We start from the raw sequence: 13,432 nt of genomic DNA, 5'->3' as shown, positions 1-13,432 counted from the left end.
TATAATTATAAGATTATTGGTTGATAGTAAAAGCAGTTTCTTGGAGAAATCTTAGGTTTTCTTTCTTTAATGAAAACTATTTTTTGATGCACATTTTATTTTTATTTATAATCATTAAATACTTTAAAAATCATAACGAAAATATTTATTTTTCTACCCAACATACTGATTTTGTATGATTTAGCACAAATTCTGTGTTTGTAAGAAAATTAAAGAAATGAAAAATGCGCATAATGCTTTAATAAACATAAAATAATTATAGATAATTAAGATCCATTAAAATTTGTTGAATTAAATGTTAAACAAAACATCGAATACAAATTTAAATATGAAATTAGTTTATTTTATCGAAAGTAAAATCTTTTTCTTTCCTTAACAAATTCAAAACAAAAGACTATTTTTCTATGTTTTGTTTTGGTTTTTAGTGCATTTAATAGTCTATAATTACTCAAATATTTTTTTTGTAAATAGCCGCCAAAATATTATTATTTTTGTTATTTTTACTCTAAGACAATAACATAATTATATCTATTAATTTACGCACAGTATCTATAAATGTATCTATTTGTTTTACTGAAATTTTGTGTGAACAACAACAATTTCATGAATTTCATTCATAGTGTGCTCTATTGCAGAATAAGACTGGGAAATTCTAAATAGCACAAACTTTAAAGGGGTGTTTTCATTACAAAAAATATACGACTTTATATACACCTTCATTAGAGCTTCCAATTAAATCAATATAATCCAGGAAAATAAGAATTTTACTCGGAATTTTTGGATATCATGTGCACTTAGAGAGATATTAGAGGTCAAAGGTTAGGAGAGTATATATTGAAAACCTTAGAGCATTTGCCGCTGAAACTTATTTATCGCTCGAAAAAGTGATATTCGTTTTCGACGTACTTTAAAAAGAACTGTATAAAAGTTATAACCCTAATAGACAAAGGTCGAAATTATGAAAATAATCTGAAAAACTTAATGGATATAATGGATAAGACGATAGCCATGTCTGTCAGTCCGTCTGTTGAAAACACGATAGAGTCCGAACGAAAAGGGTTGGTATTACAATGAAAATATCGGTCTACGTTTTCGTTTCACAAGTGGCGAGTATAGCGATGAAATTATACTAAATACGGTCCATAATTGACGCAACCCCTCCAAAAAACGACTAACGCCCATTACTGGCTTAAAAATACGAGTATTGCGCTGAAATTCTACACAAGTTTCTTATGAGCACAAATCTCTCTACCGAATTTTATGATAATCGGTTCATAATTGACCATGCCCCATATAAGGCCGCCTTCAGAAATTGACTTTAACGCACATTACAGGCTAAAGTTAGTTAGACTATAGCTTTGAAATGCGATACACAGATGTAAATTTATCCCAAGCCAAAATCTCATAATAAAATCCACCTAAAGTTTATAGGAGAGCATTCTATTAATTGCATACGGTTTGATGGTGAGTATATACGATTCAGCATAGTCGAATATAACAAACACTCTTACTTGTTAAAGTTAAATTCTAATTTTAAGAACATCTGTTGGAAATATTTCCATAAATATGAGGATTGTGTTCACCATTTCTTTATTTTTTTGGTTTAACTGTAAAACCCTATTCTGAAGTCTTAAAATGCGAAATAACGAAAAATTTGTATTAATATGGTTCTAAAGCATTTTATAATTATGACTTCTAACTCTATCTGAAACTTGAAACTTTTTGTTTTAACTGCAGAATGTAATCGTAGAATGCAAAAAAGGAGTATTTTGTATGAATATGAATCAAGCCGAAAATTTTGAAATTAGAATAAAATGTACATCCGTTCGTCGTTCAAAACCAATTGAAACTTTCCTATGCTTTAACTCTATTTTCTGGCTTATATGTATGACGTTGTCGGCTTCAACATTCTGATTTGGGTTATACGCTTTTGTACGATAGTTGCAGAGTCCGTGTAGCTGTTGAAAATTACATTTATATAGACCCAATAGAACAATATAAACGTAACGCTAGGGGGAAGGAAGTCGGAGAGTATATAAGAGGGTGATCTGAATCTTACTGTGAATCCTGTGTTACTCAGACGAAGAACGTGATATCAAAATAAAGTATATCTGTGAACAATTAGACCGCAGAGATGGTACTAATACTGACGAGGATATAAAAAATCAAAAGATACTTGGGCGAATACTCTTAATATCATATCCTGTTGGTAGCCAAGGAGATGCCAATGGTCTTCTACGGGAAATTTTTTACAGTGAACGAATGTGAGAAAAGAATTCTAAGGAAGGTAAGTTGATATCCCCTATTTTTCTTCGACTTTATCGGCCCCGTTAGTTATGTTCTATCATGTCCTCTGTCTGGACAGATTACTATTGCGTCATAGGATGTTGATCCACAGACCAAGGAACGAGTTGCGGAGGTTCAAGGCGCTTCTTCACGATGCTGGCCAGCCTTCCAAACCGGTGGTGAAGAGGCTAGGTATATCCCAAATGCAACTTCTAAGGGTTTCCGTAACAGGATTATAAAAAAAATTATACCAAAATTGATTAGCCTGAAAAGGTAACGATTGGAATTATTCGGATGAGAATTTGTTGATAGACTTGTGCGTTGACAAAGGCGATTTTATCAAATGCAGTTCCAATGATGTATCCTTCATAATCAACATTTGTTAACTATGGAATCCATATTAGACTCCGTTCCAGTGTTTTGGTCTTAAATGTAATATAAAACGTATTCGACCTTTCTTGTTTATATACATATAATATTTTTGTTTGAGTAGTCTATACTTTAAAGTAATGGAGTAATATTTTGTTTATAACTAAATTTCAATGATGTAAGGGGTTTTCATATATTCGACAAATAATCGAAATTTTTAAAAGTTGCAACTTCAAAATATATGATTTTCTCAGGGGATATGTAAACTAACAGTACTTATTAAATTTCACTTACAGTATAGGCCCGCTGTGTTTCACCAATGATTAGTGTGACCTATCAATGTGATGTACTTACTTTCAAAATTATCTGACTGATTTAATGATAACACCAATCAAATTATAATACAGGGATATTAATGGTATTTCGATTATAGACAAATGGTGTTACATTTCTAATGCATTCTTTCAAAACCCCTGCATACAAATAAATACAATTACAACATTAGAAAATACCAGCACAAAAGTTACGAAAAAAAGAAATAATCATTTCACAGATTTTCTAAATAAAAGATAATTTACGCTGCATGTTCCCCATTTAATTATACTTTAAACAAATTAACAATATTAGATGCTCTAACATCCAACATCATACCTATAGTATCATGTTGAAAAGAAAAATAAAAGTACAAGGTCATTTCTACAAGCAAGTATCCGATTTTTTCTGTCTGTCTACTTGGGATGCTTTACAATATTTCTTTAAAATTTATTAGGTCTTTCGCAATCAAAACTTTCAAGTGGTTGGACATGGAGAAATTCCCCAACAAAGAATAAGAAACTGAAAAGAAATTTATTTAATAGAAAAAATTGCTTCAATTGACCAAATTCCCGGCATAAGTGTATTAGAATACATAATTATTTAAATAGTAAATATTTAAATTTTTAAAAGCAGAAAAAAATTAAATATGATTATTTTTTTTTTCTTCTTCTACAGCTGTTCACTGGTTCGCATTCGTATGCGGAAGAATTGTGAAATTATCGATGCAGTAGTCATTTTCAAATAAATTACAAATAAATGAAAATAAATTATTGCTCATTATTGCAGTTAGAATTTATAAATATTTGAAAATGGAATGAGCAATATCCAATAAATCTAATTTAAAATTGGAACAAAGGCGGTACATGACACAGAAAATCACAGATCACGCACGCTCCGTCGTTATTGTTTAGTCGCCAAAATATTTAACTTTTTATTAATTAAAATAATTTACATTGTTTGTTATAAAAAGTGATTTTAACAATTTGTTTTTTGCATTTGTTCATAAATCTAATGGTGATGTATCGGAATTTTCATTTAAATATTATTGACATAACTCAGACTTGTTGCTGTCGTTTTCAGTTTGTTTTTTAATGATTTTTTTTTAATTTTTATATTTTTTGAATTGTGAAATTATTTTTACACTTAAAGAAAATTTAACGAAAATATTCTGTTTATATTTGATTTTTGATAATATAAATGTCACTTAACGATTGTTACACCTCATTAGAATTAGTCATGTGACTAGTACGTTTTCAACAATTAAGACTCATCACATCGTGATATTTATTTATAGTTTTGTTCATATGATTGTAATCTATAATTCCCACAGTAAACTAATAATAAAATAAAATTACAATATATTGATAAGATTTAAAAACAAATATATATTAAATTTAAATAACAATTAATAACTAATCACTTATAGAGTAACACGGCTTCAAAGTGCACGTCTATCTGAACAATCGGAATGTATTTTTTTAAAATAATCATCATTCAAATTTGCTTATTATTAAAACTGTTAAATGCGGAACTATTAGTTTGTGATAATGTAAGTGCAATGGTTTGAAATTCGTAAATTCTTATAGAATTTTATTATATTTTATAGAATGAGTGCAAACATGCAAGCCTTCTAAGAATGGATTCATTCTTTGCTGAGTTAAGAATGATTATAGAAGGTAATCGGAATACCACATATTATCTACAGGAACTTAATAAAAGGTAGGACATTTCATGGACAATTTGTAAAAAATTTGAATATATATGAAATATATTTTACATAAATACGAAATAAATAAAGAATAAAAAGTGCCAAAATTAACTGACAGGTTCGTGCGCCGCTTGAGAAACTTATAAAAGTAGAAAGTATATCTACTTCAAGCATATTTCATTGAATGTACCTTTTTGACAGACGCGTATAATGCGAAAGCGTAGAACGCGTGGATCTTCAGATTTATCATTCATATAACTTCTCTTGGATAAAGAAAGTTACTTCTTTAAAAAATTTTTAAAATATCAAGATACATATTTATGTATGTATTATAAGAAATTTAACAAAAAAATTGTTTAAGTGTTCATTCCCATAAAGCCAGATTTACACGATCACACAAGTAATATGATCTGTCAAAATTTTGTGTAGAAGAGTACGGATGGGATCGTCTAAACGTAATATGTAATGAAACCATCACTCATTGAGAGAGAATACGGATGGAAAATTTGACAGACATTTTTTGAAATGATTCAAAAAACAAGCAGTGCCTCGTTTCTGTAACTCTCGCATCGAGAAGTTCTCGCATGAAACAGTGAAATTGAAGAAAAAACAATGTGAATTGAAACAAAATATAATATATATATAATTTTCTGTAAGAAAATTTTGTGAGAACTATCTGTCATTTATGTTTTTAGACTTAAGTTATTGGAAATTTGTGAGTAAAAGTGTTTCTGTAAGAAAATTTTGTGAGAAGTTTCTCACATGAACTGTCAAAAAAACTCACATTTTAAAACGGTCCGAAAAGGAAATTTTTAAGTAAATAAAATTTAATTTAAACATGAATTATATGAGACAATGAAAAAGTAATGTTATATTTATAATTATTTAAGATTAAAATAAATATTGTTCACTAATTTTTAGAAAATAGGAGGAATTTCGGATATACAGAAGCAAATGCTAAAAAAGTACGTGGACATAAACTTAGAATTTGCCAAGGGCAAATTTAGTGGGATAATTTTTCGAACAATTTTCATTTAATTTCTATATTTTTTGTTTATTTATTCTTCGTTTATAAATTTGTTCGGCAATTTTTGTTTTCTTCTTTTAATTTTTGTGTTTTTGACAGCTGTTTTATTGGAAATTTCCAATAAAAACGTAATTCGTGCAGCCTCTTCTCACTTTAAGTTACAGAAACACTTTTTACTCACAAATCGAGAAACGATGGAATTTTTTGTTTCACACTTCTCGATGCGAGAACTTCTCACTCAAAGTTACAGAAACGGGGTACAGGTTGCATTAGATCAGGGATGTATTTTTATGTAAACACATACAAAAAAGTGAAACAACTGTTTCCATCTTACTTTTTTATTGTTTTTTACCAATGGAATTTAATTTTACATTTTCATTAGACTACGTATAGTGTGATCGTGTGAAGTGCCCTTAAATGGCCAAAAAAATCGGACGGTTGCTAGTATTAATATCGATATGTTATAGCCGAATTTATTATATGTATGTATGTTTTATTATTTTTTTAGAATAGACAATAAAATCGAAATATTAACTACCGAAGTCGAAAATATCAAAGAAATCCTTAACAAACAAACCATTAACCTCAACAAACGACTCGCCGCTCTACAGGTCGATGATAGCGATACGGAAAACGAATACAGTCTCTATGATGATTTGTGGATTATTGTCCAGAAGCGTCATGATGGTTCTGTAGATTTCTATAGAAATTGGACAGAGTACAAGAATGGCTTTGGCAATGATGTTGGAGGAGAATTTTTTGTAGGACTCGATAAAATTCATGAACTTACCAATGACAGAGACCATGAACTGCTCGTGCTATTGGAAAACTTTGACGGTATAACAAAATATGCTCATTATGATCACTTTTTAATTAGTAATGAGACGGATCGATTTCGTTTGCTGAAATTGGGAAAATATAGTGGCACGCTGGGCAATTATTTAAAATTGCATTTGAACATGTTCTTCTCTACCAAAGATAGTGATAACGATTATGCCGATGAGGGAAATTGTGCTGAATGGTTTAAGGGTGCCTGGTGGTATTATCATTGTATGACTAGGTAATAATATATTGATTTTAATTAGTATTTGGACGTTTTAAATATATTTTATTTATTATTTGTTTTAGTAATCTCAATGGACGCTACAGCCATAGTCCTAATCTGACGGAAAGTGAAAGAGGTATTGGTATTACTTGGGGTTCTTATGATGACATATTATTTTCCTATAAATCTTCACAAATAATGTTAAGAGCAAAAGATAAAAACAGAGAAAATAAAATTAAGCATTATTAAAAAAACACTGCCAAAAAGAAAAAAACATGCTATATCGTTTTTGGCCACATCCAAACTTATATTGTGAAACAACAAAATGAATTTCAGAAATCCAATTTAAAATTAAGACATACCAAATTAAATTTAAATTAAGTACAACATTTTCAAATGGTTTTTTTCAATATTAATTTAAATTTTTAACTTTAATTTGAATTTTCTCAACTTAAACTTAAAATGGTGTAGTTCGGTCTATAGAATAATTCTGAAACCAGTTTTTATATATTTTTATTGGCAAATGAAAAGTTCGCTCATATCTGTTTTTATACCCATCACCTTCGTAAGAAGAGTACATACTCAGTACATTTGTCATTCCGTTTATAATTTTTCTAATATAATTTTCCGACCTTATAAAGTATATAGTCCTTTAATATAGACTAGTCGAATTTATTCTATCTGTCCATTGATATGTTTGTTGAAATCAATATTCAGAAGATCCCAGATGTCGTAGCGACTTAAAATTTCAACAATTCTGTTAAATATGCTTTCGAGCAGCATCAGAAAATAGGTCCATAATTAACGGAGATACGAAACTACTTAGCTTGATGAGTTTTGTACTTAGGTTTTACGTAGAATCTTTTTGAATCTTTTTCTAATAATAAACCAAAAAACATAGAATTAAACACTCAGAGTCCTTATTGAATTTAAATCTGTAATAGGGGGCTTCCTGACACTTTTTCGTATTCTAAATGGTATTTTATTCTACAAAAAATTAATAACAATATAGTTTGAGTATATTTATATTTAGTTTTATGTAAAACATATTTGTATTTAAATTAAATGTGCAATAAAAATATATTTAACTTTTTAAACGCACCATCATTTGAACAGTTTGAAGCCGCAATTCATCAAATTTTCCCCAAGTAATTCCAATATTACTGATAACGTAACGCGTACGAAAGGGTCCATTTAAATTGCTACAAAGTTTACATGTTAATCATTTTTCTCTATTATAAAATAAGTTTTAATTCATAATGTACCTTGTCAAACAGTTATTATACCACCAACCGCCTTGAAAACTTTTTGCACAATGTAAATTGGTACTTGCATCATTATCCCTGTCCTTGGTGGAGAAATACATGCCCACATGACTCCTTAAATGATCACTAGCATTGCCACTATAACTTCCCAACTTTTTCAATTGATATTTTTCACTTTCATCGCCCACCAGGAATTCATCATAGAGCGCATATCTTAGATTGCCTTTAAAGTCTTTCAACTGAATTAGCAACTCGTGGGGACCACTGTTCGTAAGATAATGTATATTATCTAGTCCAATGAAAAACTCACGAAATGGATTACCAAAACCATGTTTATAATGATCCCAGCTACGATAGAAATTTATTGAACCATCTTGACGTCTTTGTATTATAACCCAGAGATTTTTATATAAATGATTTTCAGTTGTTGTTTCAATATCTGTTTGCTGTTCTGGTGGCTGAAGACAGTTGGTTGAACCCTCACCAACCATTAAAGTCTTTTTAACATGATTAATATCGGATGAAATTGAATTAATTTTTTTGTCATATCTGTAAGATTAAACATATTTAATAGTGTTTTTTAGGTATTTTAATATTTTCACTTACTTTTTATTTAACTCACTAAAATATTGTATTGCATGCTTAACTAAAGTATTCAAATCAGTGGATGCGGCATCGGAAAACATAATTTCATTAGCTTGACATTCCTTATGTAATTAATTAAAAAAAATAATTTTATAAATGGAAATACTATTTTTTTCTTTAAAAGCTATAAAATCTATTATTAAGTTGAAAATTTCCGAGCCCAGTCTCACAATTTAAGTCTCGAAAAAATTCATTAACTGACAATATCACGAAGTGGACTTGGTTCTTACTTAAACAGATACTGTTGCAGAAAAAGAGATATTCGAGAAATATTCTTGGGCCGGTTTTACAATCTGGAACTGATTGATCAGAAAACAGGTTATATAAAAAAATAAGAAACCGATTTGAAAAACGGCCTTTTTTCTCTCCAAACAGTGAGCTTTTTGGCACATATCAGAAAGTTAAATAAAATATCTACTTCTTATCGCCAGTCAAAGTTCAAGTTCTTCTTAATCAATTCCCACAAATTTTTTTATGTAATATTTCTTACATTTTCATTGTTACAAATTTCAAATTCGCAGTTTACGTTTTGCAATACGAACACGATTAGAAATATTTTCGCAAACAACTGCATTATGATTTAACGTTTCTAATGAGAAGATTTTTATAAACTGATTTTAAAAATACGTTTATTAGTAAATTCTGTTTACTTCCGCAGATAAGATGAGACAACCTTATCAATATTATTTATTCAACTTAATCAAAAGCGAATCTAAATACAGAATTTTAAATACCTATATGTAAGTAAATTTTCTGTGTTTTTTCGAAAATGCATCTTTATGGGCCACTCCGAAAAAAATACAAAACGATTTATAAACATATGAATAAAATGTATTCGAGTGGAATTTTAGACACATTTTGGCTTATATTAAACTTTTTTGGGTCGAATTTCATTGCCATTTTTTATGTCAGTAATAAGTGTTAAAGAAATTTTCTGGAAGGAACTTTATATAGATCGTTGATTGATCGTTGACCCAAAACAGTATATATATAAGTGTATATATACATACATTTTTCCGGAATTGGGAATTTAATGAGGGCTTGGATCTATTAAGGAAAGAGTTCTACTAATTTATAAGATTGTTTTAATTTCGGAATATGGAACTATAATAAATAAATCGATCCTGTGTATCGATTTGTTCAAGTCTACGTGCATTTGAAATTGTTACATATTCTCATTTCATCATAACCATGTATATATGAATGGATGTATGTATGTATATTACCGTCGCGGACATAATTTATTAACATATACATTCAAATTCTACAAACATTCCATCTGTCACCATACAAAACAATTAAAATATATTTTCTTTATTTGCATTTAAATGCATTTCTTTTTTAATCACACTTACAAATTTATTTACTATTTTAGCTTTTTTATTACGTAAATGATTTGGACAATTGTGTAAGACATCTCATCTCATCCGAAATGACCATAATACGTATAAAGAGCGACATAATATGACAGTTAAAAGCGCTTGCCAATGTGCAGATGAAAAACTTTTCACAAAAACAAATAACTCTTGAAACAATTCGTATATGAACGAATGGCAGAATATACGGACAGACAATTTAAAATAGAATGGATTATAAATTTAAGTGACCACTAAGGTGTTATTATCAGTGACAGTTATGGCTTAAAGCCTCTAAGCCATACAATTCATACAAAGAAATTATTTGAGACAACCCAGGCTTAAATCAAACCAAACCAAGCTGTAACAGGCCAAGAAAAGAAAATTGTTTTGAAAGTGCTTGTATTCCAATCTTGATTGAAAAAAAAAACGCACACACACTCATGTCTATAAAGAAGTGTTGAATTTATAGTATACGAAAGAAATCATAGTTTTACAAGTAATTTTACAGCATTTTTGATAGATAATGAATATAAAAATCACAAATAGAATAGAAGAGATTATTCGCACACATACTTAGAAATCTATTCTAATAGAAACTAATCACTTAGAGTGGGTACTCTCATATTGTTTGCGGAATAATTTAAATTAGATTAAGAGTTGCCAAGCAACGCAATGGCTATGATTCGAAAAACATACTTTAGGAAGTGACGCATTTGGCACTCAGAAGGTCGTGAAGGAACATTCGATCTTTCATTTCATGTACCAGATACATTTTAGTATTTTCTTGTCGCTAAAGCGGATCGTTGATATGAATAATTTAAAGGTATCAGATTCCACATTCTGAATGAAGAATGGTGCAACTATCTATATTTCTGTAAAATCGCTCCACGATATACGATTTGTAAATTAAATAGTTGTCCTTGTTAAGATACCTCAAATTTTAATATCCGCCAACTATGGTAGTACAACTACTTACTATTCATTCTAGTTGGCAGCCCGCTGACCACTTTTATTTTAGACATTTGCATTTGCTGAAAAGTGGGCGCAAGTGTGTGCACGCTTTTAACTGCTGTCTAATGCAAGTTGTTGCTGCTGTAGCAGCTACCAATGCTGCTTCCAATACTACTTAATGGCGGTTTGTGCAACATTTGGTAGCCTTAAGCTTCTTGTGATATCCTTGATCTTGCTTGTTATTTGTTATACAAATGTAATTTATAGATTCATTGATATTTAAGGCGTTCAAAGAGTGCTGGCAAACATAAATTATTTAAATTAACTACAAACACCGAATAACAACGAAAAACTGGAACATTTCAGCCAACCATTGCACCATCAACATTATCGGGAAGCTTAGCATATTTATTGATTGATGCATTACGAAAAGATAATGTACAACGAGCAAAATAGTTGGACATAATAAAATGAAATCATGTTGGCTGGAAAATATTTTAAACTGTTTTTCATTTTATTGACCAATAATTTTCTATTTCACGTTTGTTTTTTTTTTTCATACATATTTTCTGACTTTTGAGAAATGGAAAATTTATTAAGAATTATTTTTTGTCTAACTGGCGGCAAGTATTTAAGGTGTCACTGAATTATATTAGCAACAGCACTTTTTCTTCTTACATTTCTTCGCCGTCATGCGGATGAAATTTAAATATAAATTTAACGGTTGTTTATTTTTTTTTTATTACTACTGGCCCAGACAATTTCTATGATAAATAAAAAAAATAAAGAGAAATATACGATTAATTTTAAATAAATTTATGAGATGTTAACACGCATGTATTTAGTATTTGTTACCAGTTCATATTGGATTAACACAAAATAAATGGGAGACAATTATAAGACGATCTTCAGCCGACACACTAGTTATTTAGCCCTGAGAAAAACAAATATTAAAAGGGTTTTACTTTTACGAAACATGTAGTTACACGAGGAAGTGCTTGTACTTGTACTTGTACTTGTTTAATTTAAATTGTGTAATTTATTAAGTTTCATTTTCATTAAGATTTACGTAAGATCCATATATTTCTCTTATTTTTTGTGTATAGTTGTAAATAAGTTAATATAATTTAAATACGTAATGCATATTATGAAGTGTATTAAAATAATAATTGAAATATTTAGTACTTTATATTTAATAAATGTCTGTTTTATAAGTTTAAGCTACTTTCTTTTTATATTTTTTCGAGTATTAAAGAATGCGGGTGGAGTTAGTAATACACTTAGTAAAACTCTTGAGTTTTAAAAGTTCAAGTAAAATCGGATAACATTAACCAATGTCGCATCGTCTTAACAATTTTATGAGTTTACAACTTAAACGACTATAAGCCAATTTAAGAATATTGAATATTCCATCTAAATATTTATATAAAAAAACATTTCTATTTACTTTTAATTAACAAAAACCATAATAATTTATTGCTAATAATTTTTATAAACATTTTTTACGACATTTTTTCATGTCATAATACGTCAAATAAACTAAGGGAAAATTATTTATGACTATTAATTTTTTTATTTAATTTCATTTTAATTAAAGTAATTTATTAAATTAATTAAGAAAGTGTTAAGAGCAATTAACATTTTATTTGCTGTCACATAAAACTGATAATTTTCTTTACAAAATATTACGTTTTAAAATCATCAAACATTAATCACTTGGCTGGTTCAGTAGTTTTAAGCAGCTTAACAGATACTGAATTTCGAATTTGTTTTAATTGAGCACAAAATAAATTTACATATAGAAACTATTAAAACAGAAATAGTTCTTAATACAAAGGGTGTCCCAATTATAAGGATTTTTTAATGTAATTTTTTCCTATTTTAAAGTCATACTTTCATTGTGTATAACTTCCCTGCAAGAAATGCAACTAGTACCAAAATAATATTGCACTAGTACTAAAATCACCAGTACTAGTTCCCAACTGTAAACTTTCCTATACCATCTTAATGCTCAAATTAACATTGAGTGTGTTTGAAAAATTACTAGTACCATTAGTTCTAGACTTATACTAGTACTCTTAGACACAATTAGGTCCTTTAGAACCAGTTTATTACCAATGGGGACCTTCAACTACTTCTAGTACTAGTATTTTTTTCATATAAACTCTAAACCCTTTTGTACTAGTGTCTACTGTTCTAGTGCTAGTACTAGTGAAATTAGGACAATTATCACTTCATTTCCTGCAGGGATACTATATTAATGCTCAAATTAATATTGAGTTGCTAGTACCACTAGTTGTAGATCCAATCGTGTTCTTTAGAACCAGTTAATTTGGTGGTTTTGCTCCTTTGTAATCCTCCTATATGGGTTTAGTTAAAAATTACTACGAACCAGGTTTTTATATGGTTTTATTTACAAAAATTCAAAAGAAAATAATTAAAAAATATTGTAAGTAAATACAT

General features: G+C 29.0%; 2 protein-coding genes across 3 annotated transcripts; one reads left to right on the top strand and one right to left on the bottom strand.

Annotated features, from left to right (window-relative positions):
- Positions 1-4,408: 4,408 nt before the first annotated feature.
- LOC111676781 (ficolin-2-like) lies at positions 4,409-7,142 on the top strand. The gene is made up of 4 exons (XM_046950745.1): positions 4,409-4,519; positions 4,577-4,689; positions 6,214-6,765; positions 6,834-7,142. Exons 1-4 carry the CDS (start codon positions 4,439-4,441, stop codon positions 6,997-6,999), a joined length of 912 nt encoding a protein of 303 aa, XP_046806701.1. The 5' UTR covers positions 4,409-4,438; the 3' UTR covers positions 7,000-7,142.
- Positions 7,143-7,724: 582 nt separating this feature from the next.
- On the bottom strand, positions 7,725-9,263 carry LOC111676776 (ficolin-2-like). 2 transcript variants are annotated; one of them, XM_046950748.1, is made up of 4 exons: positions 9,151-9,263; positions 8,622-8,722; positions 8,016-8,564; positions 7,725-7,952 (listed from the first exon to the last, which is right to left on the bottom strand). In XM_046950748.1, the coding sequence occupies exons 1-4, from the start codon at positions 9,232-9,234 to the stop codon at positions 7,835-7,837; spliced, it is 852 nt and encodes a 283-aa protein (XP_046806704.1). In that variant the 5' UTR covers positions 9,235-9,263; the 3' UTR covers positions 7,725-7,834. The 2 variants fall into 2 exon arrangements, with proteins under 2 accessions (XP_046806704.1, XP_046806702.1); XM_046950746.1 differs by having other exon boundaries at positions 8,622-8,727; positions 9,153-9,257.
- Positions 9,264-13,432: the final 4,169 nt, after the last annotated feature.

This window comes from Lucilia cuprina, chromosome 4 (genome assembly GCF_022045245.1).
Source record: "Lucilia cuprina isolate Lc7/37 chromosome 4, ASM2204524v1, whole genome shotgun sequence".
NCBI classification, from domain to species: Eukaryota; Metazoa; Arthropoda; class Insecta; order Diptera; family Calliphoridae; genus Lucilia; species Lucilia cuprina.
The sequence above is the reverse complement of the archived record's forward strand: the minus strand, read 5'-3'. Positions and strand labels throughout refer to the sequence as shown.

Bases quoted from the DNA above. Each gene is read 5' to 3' on its own strand.
- LOC111676781 (XM_046950745.1), top strand. From the start codon at position 4,439: ATGTATTTTTTTAAAATAATCATCATTCAAATTTGCTTATTATTAAAA. The intron at 4,690-6,213 runs GTAGGACATTTC...TTATTTTTTTAG, and splicing joins CTACAGGAACTTAATAAAAG to AATAGACAATAAAATCGAAA. The intron at 6,766-6,833 runs GTAATAATATAT...TATTTGTTTTAG, and splicing joins TATTATCATTGTATGACTAG to TAATCTCAATGGACGCTACA.
- LOC111676776 (XM_046950746.1), bottom strand. From the start codon at position 9,234: ATGCAGTTGTTTGCGAAAATATTTCTAATCGTGTTCGTATTGCAAAAC. The intron at 8,728-9,152 runs ATGTAAGAAATA...TTAATTAATTAC, and splicing joins TGAAATTTGTAACAATGAAA to ATAAGGAATGTCAAGCTAAT. The intron at 8,565-8,621 runs GTAAGTGAAAAT...TTAATCTTACAG, and splicing joins TTTAGTGAGTTAAATAAAAA to ATATGACAAAAAAATTAATT.